We start from the raw sequence: 26,846 nt of genomic DNA, 5'->3' as shown, positions 1-26,846 counted from the left end.
GGGTAAACCGCCAAGAGCTCCGCTGTGGCAGCTTCGCTGGGAGCCGCCTGTTTCCGACGGACGCACAGCACCGACCAGACGAGCAGGTAAATGCAAAGCTGCCGTCACAGGACCCACGGCTCAGACCACGGGCAGAGCCCGGGGAACACACGAGAGGATCCTGAGGGGAGAGACCACGGCTGGTCCTCTGGGGCCAGGAGCCCTCGCCTGGGGGAGCCCAGACCGGGCCCAGGAGGGGCCGTCCCCTGGCTGTGGGTCCCCAGCTGCGAAACCGGAAGGGCGGCGGCCCCTGACCCGCCACATCCTGTGCGACTCTGTCCTGCAGGCCCAGGGCCTGGTCCATCTGCGGAGCAGGAGGCTCAGAGCAGACGCCACGATGGCCGCCCTCTGTGCCCTTCTCTGCCTCGGTCAGCTGTGGACCTGGGGAGGGACAGGGGAGGGGACACAGCAGCTCACAGCCCCCGTTGGTGACAAATCTCGGGGGTGCGCAGCTTGAGTGGATGGGGCCTTGACGGGAGAGGATCAGATCAGACGTCCGGGTGCAAACCTGTCACGGGGACTCTCTTCCAGGGCTGAGTCTGGACCAGAGGCCCCGCGTGCAGGCAGGTGAGTCCCCCAGGCTCCATGCCCCACCCCTGGGCTCAGGAGGCAGCACAGAGGCCCTGGGGTGAGGCGATAAACCAGGAGGGCCTCGGGCTGAGCTGCGGGTGAGGGTGGAGGTCTTTGCAATGCAGCCTCCGGTTTCTTCCCCGGTCCCCCCCAAAACCCACCATCTGGGCTGAGCCAGGCTCTGTGGTCCCTTACGGGAGCCCTGTGACCCTCTGGTGTCGGGGGGCGATGGAAGCCCAGGAGTTCTGTATGTTCCGACAACAAAGGCGGGTGCTTTGGAAAACACAGACTAAATGGAGGCCCAGGGACAAGGTCAAGTTCTCCATCACACACATGACAGAGCACGACGCGGGGAGATACTACTGCTACTATATCAGATTCACAGGCAGGTCAAAGCTCAGTGACATCCTGGAGCTGGTGGTGACAGGTGAGAGGACACTCAGGGGTCCCAGCCTCAGGCTCTGCCCTCGTGAAGGGGGTCTGCTCTCAGGGTGTCCCCCTCCCACAGCCCAGGCCTGGGGGTGAGGGAGGTGTGACCCCATCTAACACTCTGCCCCCTCCTCTCCTAGGAGCCTACAGCAAACCCAGCCTCTCGGCCCTGCCCAGCCCCGTGGTGGCCTCAGGAGGGAACGTGACCCTCCAGTGTGGCTCAGGGCAGGGATTTGGCAGGTTCATTCTGACTAAGGAAGGAGACCACAGGCTCTCCTGGACCTGGGACTCACAGCCACAGCCCAGTGGGAAGTCCCAGGTCCTGTTCCCCGTGGGCCCCGTGACCCCCAGCAACACTGGGCCTTCAGATGCTACGGCTGTGACAGGTACAGGCCTCAGACGTGCTCACAGCCCAGTGACCCCCTGGAGCTGCTGGTCTCAGGTGAGTCCCGTTACTGTCCCATCCATGGGTTGAGCTGGGTCAAGGGGTAGGAGGCCGCCCTGTCAGTCACCCCCCATCCTGATCCCCAGGAGGCTCTGAGGATCGGCCCCTCCCCACCTCGGAGTCAGGCCCACAGAGGGGTAAGCGAGGGGCTCTGTGGGCCCAGGTGGGTGGGCCCGTGGGGGACAGGGGCTGAGTCGTGTCGGGGTTCAGGCACCTCTGGAGACGCTGACATGGACACGCCCTTCCCTGTCTGGGCCTCAGTGTCCCCAAGCAGAAAGGAGAGAATCGTGCCCAGAGCTCAGACTCCCTGTCAGTTCTGGATGCGAGCTCCTGGGAGAGGGGGCCTCGCAGGGAAGCCCCAGGACGGGGTGTGACTCGGCCCGTCCCCTGGGTGGCGGTGAGGGCAACACCCTCGTATATAATCCGGGTCAGAGACCCGAGGAGCTGGTGAGGTGGGGGCCTGAGGGGTAGGCCCAGCCCTGCCCTGGCTCGTGTTCCCGACCTCGGGACAAATGAAGCCCGATGCTCATCTCGTGTCCCCAACACGCACAAGACCAGTCACCGAGGGCGCTCCTCTCAGGGACTGACATGGGGGTGCTTAGCTCTGCAGGCTCGTGGGGGTGGAGAAGGGGCCTCTCCCGCACCCCATCCCCGCCCCCGGCTCTGTGCGCTTGGTTCTCAGGAGCAGCCCGTGGCCTGGGGCCGTCACAGAACAGGTCGGAGGCCGAGAGAGGTGCGTGTGCGGAACCCGCGGCCGGGGCTCAGTGCAGAGGGTCCCACCCAGTCATGGAGTCGGGGGGCCTGGAGAGGCTTCAGGGACGCTGGGTGACTCGGTGCTGCCCTGACCGCTGTGACCTCTGTCCTCAACCTCCAGCCCCGAGCACCCAGGACTACGCGGGGGGGAATCTCGTCCGGATGGGTGTGGCCGGCTTGGTCCTCGTGGGCCTGGGGGCGCTGCTGCTTCAGGAGAGGCCCAGTCGGCGAGGACCCCGCGGTGCAGCCCACGCGACACACAGGGGACAGCCAACCCGCTGCTCAGCTCGGTGGAGCCTGGGAAATGCCCCTGAGGACGCCCGGGGGCCCTGGGGGCAGATGTGGGCCATGCTGGGGACTGTCTGCTGGGGGGGTGCTGGTGCAGGGAGAGGCCGGGCCGTTGCTGCGGAGGCTTCTCCAGAAGTAAACTGTGCTCATGTCACTTCTGTGCACAACTGATTTTCCTGGATGGGGCCCCTCTTTCCTCAGCCCTGTGAGGAGCGGCTTCGAGCCCCGTCACGGGCTTGGGCCCAGCCCTGTGCTCGGCTGCCAGCTCTGTCCACTTTCATGGGGACTTTCTTCCCGCTTCCATTCAGCACATTCCCTGACGGTCGTGTGCTCGCTCAGACACCGAGTGTGTTGTGAATACCTGGATAAAGGGTGCATATCACGAAGAACTGGGGACGGATTGAAATAAAAATTATTCTAAAAAAAACACACACGAAAAATCCTTTGTGGACCCAGCAAGTGCTTTTCTCTTTCTCAGGTGACACCTGGTGTAGTTTCTCCAGAAATATCCTCATTCTCTGAGCACACTGGTGTCTCACATGAGAGTACAGCGATCTATTGGAAAATCAGCTGTAAAAAATAAATTAGCGTCTTATCCAAAGCCCTGACTTGTGGCGTTTGCCTGGTTCCTGGGTGTAGAGGCTCCGGCCCTGTCGCCCTGAGGGTGGCGCCGTGGGGGCCGGGCACGGCCGGGGTGCAGGGAGCACAGTCGTCCTTCCCCGGGAGCTCGGCCAGGCCCAGGCCGCCTGCTGCCCCCCAGCTCCTGTGCTCCCGGCTCCCGGGGGAGCGGGGAGGTAATTTCCTCCTGAGTGTCCTGCCTCCTTTTCAGTGAAGCTGCGCTGTCAAAATGCTAGTCCCGCCCAGTAGACAAAAAAGAAAAAGCAAGACAAGACCAACTGTGGAGAGACACTGAGCGCCTAGACCCCGGCGCATGCCTGGGAGGGGTGCAAATCGCCGTCCACCTCGACGTGGGGCAACGCTATGGGGCCCTCGGGTACCAGCCCCGCCTCTCACTCTGGCTGGAGGCTGAGTCGAGCCCGCGGGCGGCGCGGGTCCGGGCCGAGCGTCGCCCCCTGAACCCGGAGGTCGGGGTTCGGTTCCGGGCCGGGAGCCTGGACCCCAGCAGGGGCGTGGGGGACGCAGCCCCTCGACGACTCTCAGCCCCGATGTTTCTCTCCCTCCCTCTCCCTTCCTCTCTCTCTGAAGTCAATGGAAAATATGCCTCTGGGGGAAAGAGTGTGGAGGTTCCTCAAACGATGATGGAGAGCTAGCGTCTGGCCCAGCTCCCCGCTTCGGGGAACCCACCTGAAAGTGTTGAAATACTCGCTCATGAAGACACCGTGCCCGTGTCTCATTGGTGTCAGAACCTCCCCTCCAGCCCCTCGCCCACCAGGCGCCTGCTCTTCCCACCTCCGCTGCCCGAGGAGCGGGTGGGCGCGAAACCCAGAAACGCGAAGCCCATGTTCAGCTCCGACCAGGTGGCTCTTGTCACCTCCTCTGCCTGAGGCTGAGGATTTGGGGAACACGGTGTGACTGCCGGGGGGAGGGGCTGAGCAAAGCTGAGAAGGCCTCAGGATGTGGTGGGCGCGGGCCCAGGCCTCAGCGGGCACAGGAAGGGCCCGGCTGTCCCCTCCCCGAGAGCAGCGGGCGCTGAGGCCCGAGGTGAGCCCGCCGCTGAGCTCCAGCGAGTTCTCCCCACTCTCCCCTCACGGGCAGGTCCTGGCGGCCCGCGGCCCCGCGAAAGGCCGGGCAGCGACTCGGCCACAGTCTCTCATATTCCCGGGCCGCTCGCGTGCCAAGTGGCTCCCGGCACAGAACAGCCCTCAGGGGACGGGGCACCTCGCTGGCCGCTACTGTCTGTCGGGCCCTGTACGGGCTCAGCGTTTACTCTCCTGCCGAACGGAAAGCAGAGGGAGAGTCTGATTCTGCGTTTCAAGAAGGGTCTGCTTTTTGCTGTTTTAGTTGAAATCATTTCTTCTGTATGTGTCAAGACTCAATGTCCTCTATTGAGAGAGAGAGAGAGAGACAGACAGACAGACAGAGAGGGAGAGAGAAAGAATGAATTAGGAATTAGTTTCGTAAGTTTGCCACAAAAAATTACAGCTAACTGGGTGGCTTAAGACAGCAGAAATTACTTTTATTGTCTCAGAGTCTGGAGGCCAGAGAGATGGACTGAATTATGGAGATAGATAGATGATGATAGATAGATAGATAGATAGATAGATAGATAGATAGATAGATAGATAGATAGACGGACAGACAAATAGATGATAGATGATAGATAGATAGATAGATAGATAGATAGATAGATAGATAGATAGACGGACAGACAAATAGATGATAGATGATAGATAGATAGATAGATAGATAGATAGATAGATAGATAGATGATAGATAGAGATGATAGATAGGTAGACAGGCTGACTGACGGGTCCCCAGCCCCCGGTAGTAGACAGATGGAAGCAGGCGGGTGGGTCACAAACTCCCCAGCGTCGCTGTCAGGAGGCCCCGGCCTCGGGAAGCTTTCCCGCCGGGACTGAGCCTCTTTCCGGCCTCACTGCGACGAACTCAACACATCACATTGTGCAAGTCTGAGACCCACGGCTCTTGATTAAACACATTAGCATAATGCAATCGGATGCCACCTCGGTGTTAGGTGACAATCCGATCAATAAGTCACAGGACTGCCAGTTCTTCCGTGGTGATGAAACTTTATGGGAAGAGAGCCAGTTACGGGGGTTCCCCCGTATTTCACGTTGGCGTCGGGTAGACAGCGCACTGGTTCGGCAACTGTGGACTTTATGGAGTGATCCCCCATAAATCCAGCACCCACCGGCACCACCCAGAGCTGTCACAAGTTGACTGCGCTCCGCGACCCAAACCATATTTCTTCCAGTAGGAAAATCGGCAGCGGCTCCCTCAGCCCACGGGCCACACCTTCGCTCAGCACCTGCGGGGGCCATCGGATGAGCTCCGAGGCTCCCCCGCCCTGAACGGTGCTCTGCTCCCTCTGTGTTCACGTCCCGGCTGCGTCGCGGGTCCCTCCCGGGCTGTTTCGAGCCTGGGACAGCAGCACCCCGAGCCTGGAACAGCAGCACCCCGAGCCTGGAACAGCAGCACCCCGAGCACCGCCAGGGCCAGGCCCACCGCGCCCATCCGGATGAGGTTCCCCACGGTGTAGCCTTGGGGGTGGGAGGCTGGGAATTGCGGACAAAGTGTTCACAAAGAACAGAACAGACCAGTCACCCCAGGATCCAGGCACCCCCGGCACCCACCTCCCCGTGACAGGACATGTCCGCCTGCACCCAGCCCCAGAACTAGACTTTCTCCTGCTCAGTGACCTTGGGGTCGGACTTGCTTTGGGATGGGTTTGTGGTGTCAGCTGCCCTGAGGATCATGACAGGAGGGTGTGCGTGAGGACCTGGGGACCCACGAGCCTTCCTCCTGCCTCTGAGGACTCGGGTGCCCCGCTCTCGGATCACAGCTGCCACACAGGCCCGCAGTGAGCCCCCCTCTCCGCGCCAGGTTCCTGGTCTCCACGTGGGTTGATCTCAGGCTCCGGGGACCCGAGTTCAGCATCTGCCCCGTGTTACGTTGGACCAGAGTTTGCTGTGACCCAGGAGCTCGGGATTGGAGAGAGAAATGCTCCCGGCACAGAGCTGAGCGCTGCATGTTGGGCGCCGCCTGAGGCACACACCCCAGAAGTTCACCCCCTGCAGCTGCGAGGCCCAGCGCGCTGCCCTCGGGGACCCGGCCCATGGAGGACGGGGTGCTCTCAGGGGCTGCTGATGTTCTCCTCTGCGGGGCCCCTGCACCCCTCATTCATTACTGTCCCAGGCTCTGAAGAGACAGGGCCCTGAGCTGGCTGCCCTTAGAAAAGACATGGTGAGTGTCCCCTGACCTGAGACCTGAGGCTCCAGGGGCGACTGGGCTGGGACGGCAGGTGGGGGTTGGTGCTGGCTGAGCTGTAGCACCTGTAGGTGCCCCCGTGGGCCGAGGTGACAGGACTCATGGGGAACTCTGCCTGGGACGGCTGAGCTCCGTGCTTTGACCTAAGACGCAGGGGGGATCGGCTGCCCCTCCTTGGACAGAAGGAAAGTGTCCCTCGGGCTCTGTGACTGACACAGCAGGGTCACGTTGTCTCCTGAGGCCACCCTGGGGCCTGGCTGCACAACAATGAAGTGTCTCAGGGACCCATCCTAGAGAAAGGGAGGGTGGGCTGGGCCGGGGGCTCTGCCTCCTGAGCTCTGTGAGGCCCCTTATGTCACCTCATCTCACAGCAGCCTGTGGGCAGATGGGACCAGGGACGACCAGGCACGAACCCCACCCTCAGAGAGGAGAAGGGCCCCCCTGGCCCCACAGCAGGAGCAGCAGAGCCCAGAACTGGACCAGGTCTCACCCCCCCCCCTTGATGCCTCCTCTGAGCTGAGCCTGAGCTGAGGGAAGGCCCTGGATGCCCCGGACCCTTGTCCTGCCTGTCCCTCCCTGTACAGTGTCACAGTCTCTGCCACAGAGGGGACAGTCCCCCTAACATCACATCCTGGGGGTTCCCTGTGAGGCCCCCTCTCCCAGGGGGTCAGGGCCTGAGCTGACAGGAAACCTGAATCTGGGCCACGATTCTGTCCTTTACACTCGGGGACACTGAGGCCCAGATGGGAAGGGGCGTGTCCAAGTCAGCGACTCCAGAGGTGCCTGGACCCCCACATGACTCAGCCCCTGTCCCCCATGGACGCGCCCACCACCTCCCCACAGAGCCCCTCACTTACCCCTCTGCTTGTCTGACTCCGTGGTGGGGAGGGGCCGATCCCCAGAGCCTCCTGGGGGTCAGGATGGGGGTGAGGGGTGGGGCTGCATCTCCCCACTAGATCCCAGCTTCTCCTCCACCAGCCGGGGCCCCAACCTCTCCCTCTGCCATGACCGCCCACCTGTCACCTGCCAGCCTCACCGCACTGAGACCCCAGCTGCAGGGTCACACCCCTTCCTTGACTATCTGGGGACAGTCAATCCCCTGGGAGACCCTCAGGACCTTCCTGGGTGCTCTGGCCCCTCTGAGCAGAGCTCAGTGACTCACCAGCTGTGGGGATGGGCCCTGTGGGTGAAGGGCCGGGGCCCCCAGCGAGTCCTAGAAATGAGAATAAAGGGGGATAGAGGCCGGGCTGACCCTGGAGCCCACAGATCACTCAGACTCTCCTGCGTCTCCTCTGGGGCCCCAAAGACACAGCCCCAGCCCACCTGCCGCCTTCCACACCCAGCTAATGGGGAGAACTGGGGGGAGGTGAGAGGCCCCTGAGGGGCAGATCTCTGCTGAGTGACCACCACCCAGAGCCCATCACCCACATGCAACTTGGGATGGCTCCTAGGGACAGGGCCCTGAGCCGAATGTGCTCAGAAGGACGGGTTCAGGGGCCCCTCACCTGAGACCAGGAGCTCCAGGGGATCACTTGGGTCAGACCACTCCAGGGGGCTTTTCCTGTAATAGCCGTAGCATCTGAAGGTCCACCTGTGGCTGGGGGTCACGGGGCCCACGCGGAACAGGGCCTGGGACTTCCCACCGGGGTGTGGCTGTGAGTCCCGGGTCCAGGGGGGGCCGTGGTCTCCTTCCTTAGTCAGAATGAACCTGTCAAATTCCTGCCCTGAGCCACACTGGAGGGTCACGTTCCCTCCTGAGGCCACCACGGGGCTGGGCAGGGCCAAGAGGCTGGGTTTTCTGTGGAATCCTAGGAGAGGCAGGGTCAGAGTGTTAGATGGGGTCACACCTCCCTCAAGTCCCCCAGGCCTGGGCTGTGGGAGGGGGACACCCTGAGAGCAGACCCCCTTCCTGAGGGCAGAGCCTGAGGCTGGGACCCCTGAGTGTCCTCTCACCTGTCAGCACCAGCTCCAGGGCGTCACTGCGCTCTGACCTGCCGGCAGGGCTGTCATAGTGACAGTAATATCTTCCTGCATAATTTGCTTTAATGGAGAACTTGGTGCTGTTCCCACACTTCCGTGGTGTCTGTCGGCCCAAGTCTGCAGGTCTGTCTTCTTTATACAGGAAGTGCTCCTGGGCATCCAGAGCCCCCCGACACCAGATGGTCACAGGGCTCCCATAAGGGACCACAGAGCCTGGCTCGGCCCAGATGGTGGGTTTGGGGGGGGTCCCTGGGAGGAAAGCGGAGGCTGCGTTACAAAGACCATCCCGGCCTCAGCCCAGCTCAGCCCCAGGCCCTCCTGTGTCATCGCCTCACCCGGGACCTCGGGGCGGCCTCCTGAGCCCAGGGGGGGACATGGAGCCTGGGGGCTCACCTGCCTGCACGCGGGGCCTCGGCGCCAGACTCAGCCCTGGAAGAGAGTCCCCGGGAGAGGTTGGCCCCGAGGGCGCTCGGTCTCTCCCCTGGGGCCTAGTCCGCTGGAGCCGCCCGGGCCCGAGGCTCCCCAGGAACCAGGGGAGTAACCTCCCCGTCCCGACTGCCGCCCCCTCCCCGTGTCCCCAGCTGACCCAGGCAGAGGAGAGCCCAGAGGGCGGACATCACGCGTCTGCTCTGAGTGTCCTGCTCTGCGGATGGACCAGACCCCGGGCCCGACGGACAGACACGCACAGGATGTGGCGAGTCAGGAGCTGCAGCCGCCCTTCCGGGTCCCCCCGCGGACCCACAGCCAGGGGCCGCCCCGCCCTGGCCTGGTCGGGGGTTTTCCATCCTGAGGGTCAGGGGGGCTCCAGGCCCTCTGGCGACTCAGCCCAGGCCTGGGGTCTCCTCTGACCCCCGGCCCCCTGCCTGCTCTGAACTGATGCTCAGGGGGGCAGGGCCCAGGCTCTCTTCCCACCCTGACCCCCCACAGGCTCCCAGCCTCCCACACGCACCGTTTACTTTCTGTGCCTGACTCGCCCCTAAGCAAACACTTGCTGCTCCCCTCCTGCCCGCCGGGTTTCTAGGAGAACCCGAAACTCATCCTGGGTCCCGGAGACCATTTCCTGCGTTTGGGGGACTCTTCTTAGCGGAATGTGGGGATTCTGGGGCGCATGTTGCCAGCACTTTACTTAGAGAGGAGAAAGGAGAGAAAACCCGAGCCGACCTGGGGTCGTGCCTAGACCCTGGGTGAGGGAAAGGCTGCTTGAAGAGGCGGAGTCCTAGGAGGTGGGAGTGAGAAGAGTCTTGAGAGGAAGGAACTTTCCAGGGAACCCCAGAGGCACAGCGAGCCCGTGACCGAGGAAGAGGCTGAGGCGGCCCCGGGTCGTGGCCCTGCCCCCACCTGGAGGAGGCTCAGTCGCGTCTTTAGGCCAAAGGAACACGTAGGAAGGGGCTCTGAGGGTCAGTGTTAATGTGAAGGTCACAGGAAGGAGAGAAATGCAACATGTGCGAGTGAAATACACTCTCAACAGTAACTGAGCTCCACTCGGGCGTGTCCCTCAGGGGTCCCCGAGGAGCTCGGTGGCTTTACCGCACGGTCCTCGCAGGGCCCTCGGCCGCCTCAGACCCGCGCAGAGGAGGGACCGGCAGAGGCCCCTCAGTCACTCCCCGTCCTGGGCTTTCGGCTGGGGGCTGGGGGGGATTGGGAGTGGATGGGACCCCAGGAAAGCAGACGGGAGGAGCCGGGGAGGTTCAGCAGCAGGTGGCGTGAGTGTGAGTGAGTGTGAGTGTGAGTGTGAGAGTGTGAGTGTGAGTGTGTGAGTGTGAGTGTGAGTGTGAGTGTGAGTGAGTGTGAGTGTGAGTGTGAGTGTGAGTGTGTGAGTGTGAGTGTGTGAGTGTGTGAGTGTGAGTGTGAGTGTGAGTGTGAGTGTGAGTGTGAGTGTGTGAGTGTGAGTGTGAGTGTGTGAGTGTGTGAGTGTGAGTGTGTGAGTGTGAGTGTGTGAGTGTGTGAGTGTGAGTGTGAGTGTGTGAGTGTGTGAGTGTGAGTGTGAGTGTGTGAGTGTGAGTGTGTGTCCCAGTGTGTCCCCGTGTGTCCCTGTGTGTCCCTGTGTGTCCCTGTGTGTCCCTCTGTGCTCACGGGGCAACGGCCCCTGTCTGGGTGAGGGAGGCAGAAGCGAGAGCTGAGGTTGGAGGGCCCCAGGTGGATGATCAGGAACAGCCGTCAGTTCAGATAAGACGCTGCATTTACCCTGAAGACAGTGAGGACCAGGGAAGGATTTTGAGCAGAAAACGGGCAGGTTCTGAAATGCAGGTTTGAGAGACTGGCGTGGACGGTGACCTGCAGAAGGGGCGAGGGCGTGGAGCTCAGAGCCCAGGGAGGGGGTGGACACGACCGCTGCCTCTGGGGTGTGAGGGGTGACCCCTCCCTGCCTTGTTGACCGCAGATGCCGAGGTGCCCTCAGAGACAGGTACCCAGGTGGGGAGGCTGACCCCAGGGGGGAGGCTGAGCCCGGGTGGAGAGGCCAAGCCCAGGGGGTGAGTCTGAGCCCTGGGGGAGGCAGAGCCCGGGTGGGGAGGCTGAGCCTGGGGGGTGAGTCTGAGCCCGGGTGGGAGGACGAGCGCGGGTGGGAGGCCGAGCCCTGGTGGGGAGACTGGGCCCGGGTGGGGAATGTGCTTCTGCCCACGGGCAGCTCGGCTCGTGCCCCGGCCTGGAGCACAGCTCCCCGCAGAGCTCCCCCCGACCTGCTTCTGTGCGCAGCAGGGTCTCCCCCTCTCCTTGGGGTCAGTGATTTCTGTCATCTCTGCCTCTCCAGAGCACCTTTGTCGCCGGTGTCACCCTCCCCTAAACTGCGGAGCCTCTTCAGGATTCAGACCAGAATGACATTCCCGGGAGTCCAGTTAGAAGGCGGTAAAATGCAGACACTTCATCAGCTGTGACACTACCGCCCGGAGGGCTGAAGGACACCCCACCTACCTCCTCTCGACCTCACCCGAAGCCAGCGCCACCCCCACAAACGTGCTGAGCGCTCCTCTTGCCTGAGACGCGGGGAAATGACACCAGCCGCTCAAAGCACATGGAAGTTTTAGAGGTTTGAGAAGCTGAGGAGCAGAGACCCCTCGTCCGGGGGCAGGGAAGAGTCCAGATGGGACCCGTCGTGTGGCGTCACCTGAAGCGCCAGACCCTCGCAGGGCGGTGGCGGGTGTGGTGCTTCCCCGCCTGCTGCTGGCCTGGGGGGCGAGCCCGTGCGACGGGGTGAGCTCACCGCCTCGGGCCACGTGCAATAATCGGGGTCAGCCGGGCACAGATCAAAAGGGGAAAGTGAACCAGTCACGGTTTCTTTTGCAAAAACAAAGGAGAGAAACCAGAGACTATTTACCAGCTCGTGGAAGACAATCTTTACGCAAATGGACACGAGACCATGAACTTGGCGGAAAGGGACACACTGAAACCCACTAATATCAGGAGCGTCTGTCCCTCCCCGGCGCCGGCGAGAGCGGAGAGGACGCCACACGGTGGGCGGGGGACACAGGACGTTGGCGACGCCGAAGGAGACAGTGCGGCGCTCAGGGCAGAGGATCGTGTGGGGACCTGCGACGCGGCTGCAGAGAGCTTCACAGGCAGCTGACGGCCCCGCGGGGTCAGCAACATGCCCAGGGGCTGCGCGGGCCCGGCCGGGTGGCTCCGTGGTCAGAGCCTAGGCCCCGGCACCACAGGGTTTCGGGTCTGATCCCTGCCCCCCCCCCCCCCCCCGTGGGAGGCAACCAATCCATGTTTCTCTCTCTCCCCCTCCCACTCTCTCCAAAAATCAATGGGGGAGAATATCCTTGAGGGCAGGATTAAGAAAACAATATTTTTAAATAATATTTTCAACAATAGATAAATTTTAAAAATTAAAAAATAAAATGTAATTAAGTGCAAAAAATAAAATAAAAAATAAATGGCCCTGAGCTTCATAAATCATCAGGAAAATGTACATTAAACCAGCCGGTGGCACCAATGCTTACACGGAACGAGTAATATAAAAGAGGCGGGGAACACTACGGGTGGCCTGGATATGACCCTACCAGGGCCCTCGCCCGGGGACAGTGGTGGACGTGCTGTGGCCCCCGGAACCTTTGGCTCAGCCGATAGAGCACCGACCCTCGGGCTGAAGGGTCCCGGGTTTGATTCCCGGGCAGGGGCACGTCCCTCGGTTGCAGGCTGGGCCCGGGGTCACCTGGGAAGCCACCAGCGGCTGTGTCCCTCTCACGTCGCTGCTTCTCTCTCTCTCCCTCCCTCTCCCTTCCACTCTCTCTGGAAGGCGATGGATAAAAATCCTTGCTTGAGGATTAAAAAAAATTTTGTTTTAAAACAAATGCTGTAGCCACTGGGACACCGCTCAGCAGAGCCTTTTAAAAACGAGCACCCTGAGGAGCCAGGGTGGGCTGGAGACAAGGGTGCGTTTCTGCTCTCCGAGGGTGTCTCGGGGGCCTTAGGATGTGTCCCCAGAGCTGGGGTCGCTGGGTGAAAAGGCACCTGCCTTTCTGAGCTTCACTTTCCCGACTGACGGGTAAACCGCCAAGAGCTCCGCTGTGGCAGCTTCGCTGGGAGCCGCCTGTTTCCGACGGACGCACAGCACCGACCAGACAAGCAGGTAAATGCAAAGCTGCCGTCACAGGACCCACGGCTCAGACCACGGGCAGAGCCCGGGGAACACACGAGAGGATCCTGAGGGGAGAGACCACGGCTGGTCCTCTGGGGCCAGGAGCCCTCGCCTGGGGGAGCCCAGACCGGGCCCAGGAGGGGCCGTCCCCTGGCTGTGGGTCCCCAGCTGCGAAACCGGAAGGGCGGCGGCCCCTGACCCGCCACATCCTGTGCGACTCTGTCCTGCAGGCCCAGGGCCTGGTCCATCTGCGGAGCAGGAGGCTCAGAGCAGACGCCACGATGGCCGCCCTCTGTGCCCTTCTCTGCCTCGGTCAGCTGTGGACCTGGGGAGGGACAGGGGAGGGGACACAGCAGCTCACAGCCCCCGTTGGTGAGAAATCTCGGGGGTGGGCAGCTTGAGTGGATGGGGCCTTGACGGGAGAGGATCAGCTCAGACGTCCGGGTGCAAACCTGTCACGGGGACTCTCTTCCAGGGCTGAGTCTGGACCAGAGGCCCCGCGTGCAGGCAGGTGAGTCCCCCCAGGCTCCATGTCCCACCCCTGGGCTCAGGAGGCAGCACAGAGGCCCTGGGGTGAGGCGCTAAACCAGGAGGGCCTCGGGCTGAGCTGCGGGTGAGGGTGGAGGTCTTTGCAATGCAGCCTCCGGTTTCTTCCCAGGTCCCCCCCCAAACCCACCATCTGGGCTGAGCCAGGCTCTGTGGTCCCTTACGGGAACCCTGTGACCCTCTGGTGTCGGGGGGCGATGGAAGCCCAGGAGTTCTGTATGTTCCGACAACAAAGGCGGGTGCTTTGGAAAACACAGACTAAATGGAGGCCCAGGGACAAGGTCAAGTTCCCCATCACACACATGACAGAGCACGACGCGGGGAGATACCACTGCTACTATATCAGATTCACAGGCAGGTCAAAGCTCAGTGACATCCTGGAGCTGGTGGTGACAGGTGAGAGGACACCCAGGGGTCCCAGCCTCAGGCTCTGCCCTCAGGAAGGGGGGCTGCTCTCAGGGTGTCCCCCTCCCACAGCCCAGGCCTGGGGGACGTGAGGGAGGTGTGACTCCATCTAACACTCTGCCCCCTCCTCTCCTAGGAGCCTACAGCAAACCCAGCCTCTCGGCCCTGCCCAGCCCCGTGGTGGCCTCAGGAGGGAACGTGACCCTCCAGTGTGGCTCAGGGCAGGGATTTGGCAGGTTCATTCTGACTAAGGAAGGAGACCACAGGCTCTCCTGGACCTGGGACTCACAGCCACAGCCCAGTGGGAAGTCCCAGGCCCTGTTCCCCGTGGGCCCCGTGACCCCCAGCCACAGGTGGACCTTCAGATGCTACGGCTGTGACAGGTACAGGCCTCAGACGTGCTCACAGCCCAGTGACCCCCTGGAGCTGCTGGTCTCAGGTGAGTCCCGTTACTGTCCCATCCATGGGTTGAGCTGGGTCAAGGGGTAGGAGGCCGCCCTGTCAGTCACCCCCCATCCTGATCCCCAGGAGGCTCTGAGGATCGGCCCCTCCCCACCTCGGAGTCAGGCCCACAGAGGGGTAAGCGAGGGGCTCTGTGGGCCCAGGTGGGTGGGCCCGTGGGGGACAGGGGCTGAGTCGTGTCGGGGTTCAGGCACCTCTGGAGACGCTGACATGGACACGCCCTTCCCTGTCTGGGCCTCAGTGTCCCCAAGCAGAAAGGAGAGAATCGTGCCCAGAGCTCAGACTCCCTGTCAGTTCTGGATGCGAGCTCCTGGGAGAGGGGGCCTCGCAGGGAAGCCCCAGGACGGGGTGTGACTCGGCCCGTCCCCTGGGTGGCGGTGAGGGCAACACCCTCGTATATAATCCGGGTCAGAGACCCGAGGAGCTGGTGAGGTGGGGGCCTGAGGGGTAGGCCCAGCCCTGCCCTGGCTCGTGTTCCCGACCTCTGGACAAATGAAGCCCGATGCCCATCTCGTGTCCCCAACACGCACAAGACCAGGCACCGAGGGCGCTCCTCTCAGGGACTGAGATGGGGGTGCTTAGCTCTGCAGGCTCGTGGGGGTGGAGAAGGGGCCTCTCCCGCACCCCATCCCCGCCCCCGGCTCTGTGCGCTTGGTTCTCAGGAGCAGCCCGTGGCCTGGGGCCGTCACAGAACAGGTCGGAGGCCGAGAGAGGTGCGTGTGCGGAACCCGCGGCCGGGGCTCAGTGCAGAGGGTCCCACCCAGTCATGGAGTCGGGGGGCCTGGAGAGGCTTCAGGGACGCTCGGTGACTCGGTGCTGCCCTGACCGCTGTGACCTCTGTCCTCAACCTCCAGCCCCGAGCACCCAGGACTACACGCGGAGGGGGAGGGGGGGGGGGGAATCTCGTCCGGATGGGTGTGGCCGGCTTGGTCCTCGTGGGCCTGGGGGCGCTGCTGCTTCAGGAGAGGCCCAGTCGGCGAGGACCCCGCGGTGCAGCGGGACGCGACACACAGGGGACAGCCAACCCGCTGCTCAGCTCGGTGGAGCCTGGGAAATGCCCCTGAGGCCGCCCGGGGGCCCTGGGGGCAGATGTGGGCCATGCTGTTGACTGTCTGCTGGGGGGGTGCTGGTGCAGGGAGAGGCCGGGCCGTTGCTGCGGAGGCTTCTCCAGAAGTAAACTGTGCTCATGTCACTTCTGTGCACAACTGATTTTCCTGGATGGGGCCCCTCTTTCCTCAGCCCTGTGAGGAGCGGCTTCGAGCCCCGTCACGGGCTTGGGCCCAGCCCTGTGCTCGGCTGCCAGCTCTGTCCACTTTCATGGGGACTTTCTTCCCGCTTCCATTCAGCACATTCCCTGACGGTCGTGTGCTCGCTCAGACACCGAGTGTGTTGTGAATACCTGGATAAAGGGTGCATATCACGAAGAACTGGGGACGGATTGAAATAAAAATTATTCTAAAAATAACACACACGAAAAATCCTTTGTGGACCCAGCAAGTGCTTTTCTCTTTCTCAGGTGACACCTGGTGTAGTTTCTCCAGAAATATCCTCATTCTCTGAGCACACTGGTGTCTCACATGAGAGTACAGCGATCTATTGGAAAATCAGCTGTAAAAAATAAATTAGCGTCTTATCCAAAGCCCTGACTTGTGGCGTTTGCCTGGTTCCTGGGTGTAGAGGCTCCGGCCCTGTCGCCCTGAGGGTGGCGCCGTGGGGGCCGGGCACGGCCGGGGTGCAGGGAGCACAGTCGTCCTTCCCCGGGAGCTCGGCCAGGCCCAGGCCGCCTGCTGCCCCCCAGCTCCTGTGCTCCCGGCTCCCGGGGGAGCGGGGAGGTAATTTCCTCCTGAGTGTCCTGCCTCCTTTTCAGTGAAGCTGCGCTGTCAAAATGCTAGTCCCGCCCAGTAGACAAAAAAGAAAAAGCAAGACAAGACCAACTGTGGAGAGACACTGAGGGCCTAGACCCCGGCGCATGCCTGGGAGGGGTGCAAATCGCCGTCCACCTCGACGTGGGGCAACGCTATGGGGCCCTCGGGTACCAGCCCCGCCTCTCACTCTGGCTGGAGGCTGAGTCGAGCCCGCGGGCGGTGCGGGTCCGGGCCGAGCGTCGCCCCGTGAACCCGGAGGTCGGGGTTCGGTTCCGGGCCGGGAGCCTGGACCCCAGCAGGGGCGTGGGGGACGCAGCCCCTCGACGACTCTCAGCCCCGATGTTTCTCTCCCTCCCTCTCCCTTCCTCTCTCTCTGAAGTCAATGGAAAATACGCCTCTGGGGGAAAGAGTGTGGAGGTTCCTCAAACGATGATGGAGAGCTAGCGTCTGGCCCAGCTCCCCGCTTCGGGGAACCCACCTGAAAGTGTTGAAATACTCGCTCATGAAGACACCGTGCCCGTGTCTCATTGGTGTCAGAACCTCCCCTCCAGCCCCTCGCCCACCAGGCGCCTGCTCTTCCCACCTCCGCTGCCCGAGGAGCGGGTGGGCGCGAAGCCCAGAAACGCGAAGCCCATGTTCAGCTCCGACCAGGTGGCTCTTGTCACCTCATCTGCCTGAGGCTGAGGATTTGGGGAACACGGTGTGACTGCCGGGGGGAGGGGCTGAGCAAAGCTGAGAAGGCCTCAGGATGTGGTGGGCGCGGGCCCAGGCCTCAGCGGGCACAGGAAGGGCCCGGCTGTCCCCTCCCCGAGAGCAGCGGGCGCTGAGGCCCGAGGTGAGCCCGCCGCTGAGCTCCAGCGAGTTCTCCCCACTCTCCCCTCACGGGCAGGTCCTGGTGGCCCGCGGCCCCGCGAAAGGCCGGGCAGCGACTCGGCCACAGTCTCTCATATTCCCGGGCCGCTCGCGTGCCAAGTGGCTCCCGGCACAGAACAGCCCTCAGGGGACGGGGCACCTCGCTGGCCGCTACTGTCTGTCGGGCCCTGTACGGGCTCAGCGTTTACTCTCCTGCCGAACGGAAAGCAAAGGGAGAGTCTGATTCTGCGTTTCAAGAAGGGACTGCTTTTTGCTGTTTTAGTTGAAATCATTTCTTGTGTATGTGTCAAGACTCAATGTCTTCTATTGAGAGAGAGACAGACAGACAGACAGACAGAGAGGGAGAGAGAGAGAATGAATTAGGAATTAGTTTCGTAAGTTTGCCACAAAAAATTACAACTAACTGGGTGGCTTAAGACAGCAGAAATTACTTTTATTGTCTCAGAGTCTGGAGGCCAGAGAGATGGACTGAATTATGGAGATAGATAGATGATGATAGAAAATAGATAGATAGATTGATGGATGGATGGATGGATGGATGGATGGATGGATGGATGGATGGATAGATAGATAGATAGATAGATAGATAGATAGATAGATAGATAGATAGATAGATAGATAGATAGATAGAGATAGATGATAGATAGATGATAGATAGATAGATAGATAGATAGATAGATAGATAGATAGATAGATAGATAGATGATAGATAGATAGAGATAGATAGATAGATAGATAGATAGATAGATAGATAGATAGATAGATAGATAGATAGATAGATAGATAGATGATAGATGGATAGGCGGACAGATAGACAGAGAGATAGGTAGAGATGATAGATAGGTAGACAGGCTGACTGACGGATCCCCAGCCCCCGGTAGTAGACAGATGGAAGCAGGCGGGTGGGTCACAAACTCCCCAGCGTCGCTGTCAGGAGGCCCCGGTCTCGGGAAGCTTTCCCGCCGGGACTGAGCCTCTTTCCGGCCTCACTGCGACGAACTCAACACATCACATTGTGCAAGTCTGAGACCCACGGCTCTTGATTAAACGCATTAGCATAATGCAATCGGATGCCACCTCGGTGTTAGGTGACAATCCGATCAATAAGTCACACGACTGCCAGTTCTTCCGTGGTGATGAAACTTTATGGGAAGGGAGCCAGTTACGGGGGTTCCCCCGTATTTCACGTTGGTGTCGGGTGGACAGCGCACTGGTTCGGCAACTGTGGACTTTATGGAGTGATCCCCCATAAATCCAGCACCCACCGGCACCACCCAGAGCTGTCACAAGTTGACTGCGCTCCCCGACCCAAACCATATTTCTTCCAGTAGGAAAATCGGCAGCGGCTCCCTCAGCCCACGGGCCACACCTTCGCTCAGCACCTGCGGGGGCCGTCGGATGAGCTCCGAGGCTCCCCCGCCCTGAACTGTGCTCTGCTCCCTCTGTGTTCACGTCCCGGCTGCGTCGCGGGTCCCTCCCGGGCTGTTTGGAGCCTGGGACAGCAGCACCCCGAGCCTGGAACAGCAGCACCCCAAGCCTGGAACAGCAGCACCCCGAGCACCGCCAGGGCCAGGCCCACCGCGCCCATCTGGATGAGGTTCCCCACGGTGTAGCCTTGGGGGTGGGAGGCTGGGAATTGTGGACAAAGTGTTCACAAAGAACAGACCAGTCACCCCAGGATCCAGGCACCCCCGGCACCCACCTCCCCGTGACAGGACATGTCCGCCTGCACCCAGCCCCAGAACTAGACTTTCTCCTGCTCAGTGACCTTGGGGTCGGACTTGCTTTGGGATGGGTTTGTGGTGTCAGCTGCCCTGAGGATCATGACAGGAGGGTGTGCGTGAGGACCTGGGGACCCACGAGCCTTCCGCCTGCCTCTGAGGACTCGGGTGCCCCGCTCTCGGATCACAGCTGCCACACAGGCCCGCAGTGAGCCCCCCTCTCCGCGCCAGGTTCCTGGTCTCCACGTGGGTTTATCTCAGGCTCCGGGGACCCGAGTTCAGCATCCGCCCCGTGTTACGTTGGAGCAGAGTTTGCTGTGACCCAGGAGCTCGGGATTGGAGAGAGAAATGCTCCCGGCACAGAGCTGAGCGCTGCATGTTGGGCGCCGCCTGAGGCACACACCCCAGAAGTTCACTCCCTGCAGCTGCGAGGCCCAGCGCGCTGCCCTCGGGGACCCGGCCCATGGAGGACGGGGTGCACTCAGGGGCTGCTGATGTTCTCCTCTGCGGGGCCCCTGCACCCCTCATTCATTACTGTCCCAGGCTCTGAAGAGACAGGGCCCTGAGCTGGCTGCCCTTAGAAAAGACATGGTGAGTGTCCCCTGACCTGAGACCTGAGGCTCCAGGGGCGACTGGGCTGGGACGGCAGGTGGGGGTTGGTGCTGGCTGAGCTGTAGCACCTGTAGGTGCCCCCGTGGGCCGAGGTGACAGGACTCATGGGGAACTCTGCCTGGGACGGCTGAGCTCCGTGCTTTGATCTAAGGCGCAGGGGGGATCGGCTGCCCCTCCTTGGACAGAAGGAAAGTGTCCCTCGGGCTCTGTGACTGACACAGCAGGGTCACGTTGTCTCCTGAGGCCACCCTGGGGCCTGGCTGCACAACAATGAAGTGTCTCAGGGACCCATCCTAGAGAAAGGGAGGGTGGGCTGGGCCGGGGGCTCTGCCTCCTGAGCTCTGTGAGGCCCCTTATGTCACCTCATCTCACAGCAGCCTGTGGGCAGATGGGACCAGGGACGACCAGGCACGAACCCCATCCTCAGAGAGGAGAAGGGCCCCCCTGGCCCCACAGCACGAGCAGCAGAGCCCAGAACTGGACCAGGTCTCACCCCCCCACCCCCCGATGCCTCCTCTGAGCTGAGCCTGAGCTGAGGGAAGGCCCTGGATGCCCCTGACCCTTGTCCTGCCTGTCCCTCCCTGTACAGTGTCACAGTCTCTGCCACAGAGGGGACAGTTCCCCTAACATCACATCCTGGGGGTTCCCTGTGAGGCCCCCTCTCCCAGGGGGTCAGGGCCTGAACTGACAGGAAACCTGAATCTGGGCCACGATTCTGTCCTTTACACTCGGGGACACTGAGGCCCAGACGGGGAGGGGCGTGTCCAAGTCAGAGACTCCAGAGTTGCCTCCACCCCCACAGGACTCAGGCCCTGTCCCCCATGGACGCACCCACCACCTCCCCACAGAGCCCCTCACTTACCCCTCTGTTTGTCTGACTCCGTGGTGGGGAGGGGCCGATCCTCAGAGCCTCCTGGGGGTCAGGATGGGGGTGAGGGGTGGGGCTGCATCTCCCCACTAGATCCCAGCTTCTCCTCCACCAGCCGGGGCCCCAACCTCTCCCTCTGCCATGACCGCCCACCTGTCACCTGCCGGCCTCACGGCACTGAGACCCCAGCTGCAGGGTCACACCCCTTCCTTGACTATCCGGGGACAGTCAATCCCCTGGGAGACCCTCAGGACCTTCCTGGGTGCTCTGGCCCCTCTGAGCAGAGCTCAGTGACTCACCAGCTGTGGGGATGGGCCCTGTGGGTGAAAGGTCCGGGCCCCCAGCAATTCTTAGAAATGAGAATAAGGGGGGTAGAGGCCGGGCTGACCCTGGAGCCCACAGATCACTCAGACTCTCCTGCGTCTGCTCTGGGGCCCCAAAGACACAGCCCCAGCCCACCTGCCGCCTTCCACACCCAGCTAATGGGGAGAACTGGGGGGAGGTGAAAGGGCCCCTGAGGGGCAGATCTCTGCTGAGTGACCACCACCCAGAGCCCATCACCCACATGCAACTTGGGATGGCTCCTGGGGACAGGACCCTGAGCCAAATGTGCTCAGAAAGGACGGAGTCAGGGGCCCCTCACCTGAGACCAGGAGATGCAGGGGATCACTTGGGTCAGACCAGGCCAGGGGGCTTTTCCTGAAAGAGCCGTAGCATCTGAAGGTCCACCTGTGGCTGGGGGTCACGGGGCCCACGGGGAACAGGGCCTGGGACTTCCCACTGGGCTCTGGCTGTGAGTCCCGGGTCCAGGGGGGCCTGTGGTCTCCTTCCTTAGTCAGGATGAACCTGTCAAATCCCTGCCCTGAGCCACACTGGAGGGTCACGTTCCCTCCTGAGGCCACCACGGGGCTGGGCAGGGCCGAGAGCCTGGGTTTTCTGTAGAATCCTAGGAGAGGAGGGGACAGCGTGTTAGATGGGGTCACACCTCCCTCACGTCCCCCAGGCCTGGGCTGTGGGAGGGGGACACCCTGAGAGCAGCCCCCTTCCTGAGGGCAGAGCCTGAGGCTGGGACCCCTGAGTGTCCTCTCACCTGTCACCACCAGCTCCAGGGCGTCACTGCGCTCTGACCTGCCAGCAGGGCTGTCATAGTGACAGTAATATCTTCTTCCATAATTTGCTCCAATGGAGAACTTGGTCTTGTTCCCACACTCCCGTGGTGTCTGTCTCCCCAAGTCTGGAGGCCTGTCTCCTGCATACAGGCAGTGCTCCTGGGCATCCACACCCCCCCAACACCAGATGGTCACAGGGCTCCCATAAGGGACCACAGAGCCTGGCTCTGCCCAGATGGTGGGTTTGGGGGGGGTCCCTGGGAGGAAACCGGAGGCTGCGTTACAAAGACCATCCCGGCCTCAGCCCAGCTCAGCCCCAGGCCCTCCTGTGTTATCACCTCACCCGGGACCTCGGGGCGGCCTCCTGAGCCCAGGGGGGGACATGGAGCCTGGGGGACTCACCTGCCTGCACGCGGGGCCTCGGCGCCAGACTCAGCCCTGGAAGAGAGTCCCCGGGAGAGGTTGGCCCCGAGGGCGCTCGGTCTCTCCCCCGGGGCCTAGTCCGCTGGAGCCGCCCGGGCCCGAGGCTCCCCAGGAACCAGGGGAGTAACCTCCCCGTCCCGACTGCTGCCCCCTCCCCGTGTCCCCAGCTGACCCAGGAAGAGGAGAGCCCAGAGGGTGGACATCACGCGTCTGCTCTGAGTGTCCTGCTCTGCGGATGGACCAGACCCCGGGCCCGACGGACAGACACGCACAGGATGTGGCGAGTCAGGAGCTGCAGCCGCCCTTCCGGGTCCCCCCGCGGACCCACAGCCAGGGGCCGCCCCGCCCTGGCCTGGTCGGGGGGTTTCCATCCTGAGGGTCAGGGGGGCTCCGGGCCCTCTGGCGACTCAGCCCAGGCCTGGGGTCTCCTCTGACCCCCGGCCCCCTGCCTGCTCTGAACTGATGCTCAGGGGGCAGGGCCCAGGCTCTTCCCACCCTGACCCCCCACAGGCTCCCAGCCTCCCACACGCACCGTTTACTTTCTGTGCCTGACTCGCCCCTAAGCAAACACTTGCTGCTCCCCTACTGCCTGCCGGGGTTTCTAGGAGAACCCGAAACTCATCCTGGGTCCCGGAAACCATTTCCTGCGTTTGGGGGACTCTTCTTAGCGGAATGTGGGGATTCTGGGGCGCATGTAGCCAGCGCTTTACTTAGAGAGGAGAAAGGAGAGAAAACCCGAGACGACCTGGGGACGTGCCTAGACCCTGGGTGAGGGAAAGGCTGTTTGAAGAGGCGGAGTCCTAGCAGGTGGGAGTGAGAAGAGTCTTGAGAGGAAGGAACGATCCAGGGAACCCCAGAGGCACAGCGAGCCCGTGACCGAGGAAGAGGCTGAGGCGGCCGCGGGTCGTGGCCCTGCCCCCACCTGGAGGAGGCTCAGTCGCGTCTTTAGGCCAAAGGAACACGTAGGAAGGGGCTCTGAGGGTCAGTGTTAATGTGAAGGTCACACGAAGGAGAGAAATGCAACATGTGCGAGTGAAATACACTCTCAACAGTAACTGAGCTCCAATCGGGCATGTCCCTCAGGGGTCCCCGAGGGGCTCGGTGGCTTTACCCCACTGTCCTCGCTCGGCCCTCGGCCGCCTCAGACCCGCGCAGAGGAGGGACCGGCAGAGGCACCTCAGTCACTCCCCGTCCATGGAGTGCCTGGTGGAAGGTGGCGGGACAATGGCACGCACTGCAATGTCGAGAGTGGCACTGCCACATCGTGAACGCCTGGCGGACACCTGGGCAGCCTACTTCCCCCTGATCTCAGTCCCCTCCGTTGTGGCTCAGTGGTGCCCCCCCCGCAATGTGCTGCGAACACCCCCCTGAGACATGGGGAATGGAGACCCGGCCTCCAGGCTCAGATGGAGAGGTCGGAGTTTGGGGGACCTGAGAAGCAGAGACCCCTCGTTCAGTGGAGCAGAGGGAAGAGCCCAGGTCAGAGCCCGCGTGCGGTGTCGCCTGGAGCACGACTGACCCTCCCCGGGCAGTGGGCAGATCTCGGTCCTTCCCTCGCCTGCTGCTGGGCCGGGTGGGTGAGTCTGTGGAACAGGCGAGCCTCTTACCTGCCTCACGCCATTTACAGTAACCGATGTCGACGGGCTACAGGCCAAGATGTACAAAGCAAACCCATTACTTCTTTTTAGCAAAAAACAAAAACAAACGTGGAAAAATATCTTTATAGCTTTATGGAAACACGGGTGTCTTCAAATCTATACCAAGTCACCAACGTAGTGGAAAATTTGGTCAATTCAAAAGCAATAAACAGAAGAAATGTTTTTCATAAACCCCCCACAAGAGAGTGGAGAGGAAACCACACAGTGAAACAGCCCGACAAGGTATTTTTGATGCCAAAATGAGACCGGGGACTGGTTCTGAGCGCATTTGAGAAATTTGTACAAATTCTGTGATGCCGGCAGGAAGCTTAGGAAAACCAGCGCGTCCTTTGGCATGGACCTGCCCGCATTGACCGCCCCGTACGCTGTCCCTGAACTGCCCCTCGGCTTCATGGTTCCTCAGAAAGTGGACGTCAGCCCACAGCCTGGGCCCAAGACACACCCAGAATGGCTGAAATGTCCAGGCCGAAGCTCCCAGGCCTGGCAGGGTCGGACCCGCCGAGGCTCCAGGCCCGAGTGACGGGGGAACTGGTGGGTGCCCTCGGGAAAGTGCTGACTGGCGTCTTCTACAACCAGCCCCCAAACAGCCTTGGTGTCCAAGTTTTCCAGCGACATTTGCTGGGAAGAGCAACCTTCGCCCTTGGTTTGCCTGAGCGCCATTGCCAACCCTGAGTTGACTGCATTGGGCGGGTCTGTTTCTCCACCTCTGTTCTTGAGATTTGTTTGGCGGGCCTCGGGCGATAACATTACGCAGCTGCGAAATACACGATTGTGCAAACGCCGTCCCATGCTGTGCGCGTGTTTGCCGCCGGCGCCTGCATCTGTTTTGTTGCATTAATCTCTGCGCCTGTTGCTTCGCCAGCCCCCAGGCCCCTCGTCTCAGGAGGTTTCCGTGAGGTTTGAAATGTGACCCTGGGAGTCCCCCTGTTTTCCTTCCGCATGGTTTGGCTCCTTTAGCTCTTTTCTTTGTCCTGTAAATTTTAGAGCCCGCTTGTCAATATTTAAACACAAACCAGAGATGCTTCCAGCTAGTGACGTGTTTGAAAATGTCCCCAGAAGGTCCTTTCCCTGGAAAGTGGGAGCTGAGGGGCTGTTCCCGGCCCTGGAAACATCAGGGTCATCTTGTCGCTCGCGTCTCTCAGGCTCCTCGGCCCGGGCGCTTGGACCCTCAGCGGGGGTTCACATCCCTCCTCCGGGACCCGGGCTGGGGCGCAGGAATGTGTCCCCTTCTGGGCTCTGGCCCGTTCTCGACATGGGCTTGGGAGCCGTCGGGGAAGAAGCTCCCGGCACTCGGGCCCTTTCCTGGGAGGGAAATGCGGGGGCCTGGGGTCTCGACCCCTCGACGGAGGGGCTGTCCTGCTATTGTCTTCAGCTCCGTTACTCCCCCGCTCCCAAGGGTCTCTGGTTTTGGACCTAAAATGAACTCTCTGGTCCTGTTACTTCCTCTGAGACAAGCTCCAGTTCCTCCTGTTGGACGTGTCCTTGCTGCTAAACGCACCACAGGCACGAAATGTCTGCATGAGTTTTCTAAGGCCACCGACGGGCCCTGGGCTCCTCCCCGTCTCCTGAGACTAACACGCACTTGCAGTGAAGCTCAACGAGAAACCCAGCCCCATAAAACTCTCTGCACGAGGCCTATTTGAGTCCTCAGCTCACATGTACACGCCCCTTTGGTATAAAATTCAGGGACGCGCCGGGCGGCCTGTGGACGGAGGAGCTGTCCAGGGCCCAGGGCTGAACTGACCTCCTCTCAGGGTGACACACAAGTGGGGCAGTTGGGGAGGCGGTGGCCCGTGGTTGGAGATGGCCCCCAGGTGCACATGCACATTCCTGGTCCCGGCCGGGGCAGGGCGGGGCGGCGGGGCCTCCTCTGACCGGGTGGCCTGGCCTGGCCTGTGGCTGCTGTGAGCACAGCTCTGAAGTCATCAGGCTCCCGCTTTCCCCCGCCAGGAAGGGGTGGCCTCCGGGGGAAGGTTCAACAGCAGAGCTCTCGGCGGCTCGTGTTCCAGTCGCTCAAGTGAAGCTCAGAAGACGAGTGCACAGGATGTGGTGTTCAGTGTCCCGCGCCTCAGGGTGCACCGGGCGCGAGGTGCTGTCACAGGAAAGCGACCAGCTCTTCTCACCCTAAAAATAGCAGGTGCCCAGGGCCTGGCGGGAGCCTCGCCGCTGAGCTGTCCCGCGACTGTCCCTGAAGTCCCCGTCAGATGGAGACGCCCACGGCGCTCGCTGCCGCGGAACGCACAGCGTCGGTTCCGTTCCTGGGACTCAGGGAACACTCCTGGGCCGAGCTGACGTACAAAACGGCAGCGACAGAAAAGAACATTGAAAAGAAATGAGAAATTTCTCCAGCACCGGTATCTATTAGGTCTTGCAGGACTTTTATATTTTCTACTCTCCTGCCAAACAAAACCCAGAGCGGAAAGTTTGATTCTGCGTTTCGGGAAGAGAAGAAAACCTGCGAGGTCTGGGTTTGCTGTTTCACTGAGGTCATTTCTTGTGCATGAGTCAAACTCAGTTTCCTCTCTGAGAGAGGAGGGGGGAGATGCTGAGAGACAATGAATCGCTTTGGCCTGTTTAGGTCCCACGTGAGCTCGTTCAGCGCTGGTGTGTATCTGTCCCATTTGCCTCCAGGCACAACGCCCTCGGGGCTCATCAGTGTTGTTGCAAATGGCAGGATTTCCCTCTCCTGCGGCTGGATGACATTCTGTTTCATATATTGTTTTATAAATTCAGAAACTGGCAGATCCCACCGCCCAGAGGGTTCTGGGCCCGTTCTTCAGAGGCAGCAGCCCCCGGCTGGCCCCAAACACCATGTGCTCGTGCCCCGTGGTGACAGCTCTGGGAAGTGACTCGGGTGGTCGCTGGTGACCAGAGAAGGGGCTGTGGGTCCAGACAGGCTTTGGCATCATTTTGGATTTTGGGTTTCTGTTTCCCAGGCTTGTATCCCACTTCGCCCGTTTATTCAGTCATTGAACCCAGGTTCACTCCTCTGAGCTGAGTGGGCCATGTCCAGCGGGCACTGCGGGGATTAGAAATAAAGAGCATTTTATCACATACCAGTGGGGAGGGCGCGAGGTCTTAGAAGTGTGGACCCGAACCAGCCATGTGGGATGGACCCTCAAGCCACAGGGGTGAGAGCAGAAGGGGCTTCATCACGGAAAGTCAACCAGGATGGGGGGAGAAAATGCACATTTACTGGAGGAAGAGTCCGGGACAGGGAGCCCACGGGCATTTCCTGCCCCTGACGCGTTGACTCTCCTGGAAAAGGAGCCGCAGTTCCCCGACTCGTGGTCAGACTTTCAGCACCTCCTG

The 26,846-nt window shown here is 61.5% G+C and overlaps 3 protein-coding genes across 5 annotated transcripts; 2 read left to right on the top strand and 1 right to left on the bottom strand.

Annotated features, from left to right (window-relative positions):
• Window positions 1-76: 76 nt before the first annotated feature.
• LOC308548549 (uncharacterized protein) lies at window positions 77-3,122 on the top strand. 3 transcript variants are annotated; one of them, XM_081120186.1, is made up of 7 exons: window positions 322-407; window positions 571-606; window positions 898-1,036; window positions 1,179-1,480; window positions 1,570-1,620; window positions 2,166-2,216; window positions 2,358-3,116. In XM_081120186.1, the coding sequence occupies exons 3-7, from the start codon at window positions 943-945 to the stop codon at window positions 2,661-2,663; spliced, it is 804 nt and encodes a 267-aa protein (XP_080976312.1). In that variant the 5' UTR covers window positions 322-407; window positions 571-606; window positions 898-942; the 3' UTR covers window positions 2,664-3,116. The 3 variants fall into 3 exon arrangements, with proteins under 3 accessions (XP_080976313.1, XP_080976312.1, XP_080976314.1); XM_081120187.1 differs by lacking the exon at window positions 1,570-1,620 and having other exon boundaries at window positions 77-407; window positions 2,358-3,122; XM_081120188.1 differs by lacking the exon at window positions 1,570-1,620 and having other exon boundaries at window positions 346-606.
• A 10,400-nt stretch (window positions 3,123-13,522) lies between these two features.
• LOC308547989 (leukocyte immunoglobulin-like receptor subfamily A member 5) lies at window positions 13,523-16,948 on the top strand (the record flags this gene model as incomplete). The annotated part of the gene is made up of 5 exons (XM_081119010.1): window positions 13,523-13,605; window positions 13,651-13,934; window positions 14,080-14,382; window positions 14,472-14,548; window positions 16,808-16,948. 5 exons carry the CDS (start codon window positions 13,523-13,525, stop codon window positions 16,946-16,948), a joined length of 888 nt encoding a protein of 295 aa, XP_080975136.1.
• Window positions 16,949-18,271: 1,323 nt separating this feature from the next.
• On the bottom strand, window positions 18,272-22,101 carry LOC308548547 (leukocyte immunoglobulin-like receptor subfamily A member 5). The gene is made up of 6 exons (XM_081120182.1): window positions 22,049-22,101; window positions 21,856-21,891; window positions 21,435-21,710; window positions 20,988-21,290; window positions 20,339-20,389; window positions 18,272-18,772 (listed from the first exon to the last, which is right to left on the bottom strand). Exons 1-6 carry the CDS (start codon window positions 22,077-22,079, stop codon window positions 18,519-18,521), a joined length of 951 nt encoding a protein of 316 aa, XP_080976308.1. The 5' UTR covers window positions 22,080-22,101; the 3' UTR covers window positions 18,272-18,518.
• Between the last annotated feature and the right edge of the window lie 4,745 nt (window positions 22,102-26,846).

This window comes from Miniopterus schreibersii, assembly GCF_964146895.1.
Source record: "Miniopterus schreibersii genome assembly, chromosome: 18".
Lineage (NCBI taxonomy): Eukaryota > Metazoa > Chordata > Mammalia > Chiroptera > Miniopteridae > Miniopterus > Miniopterus schreibersii.
Note: the sequence above shows the minus strand (reverse complement) of the source record. Positions and strands in the feature narration are given on the sequence as shown.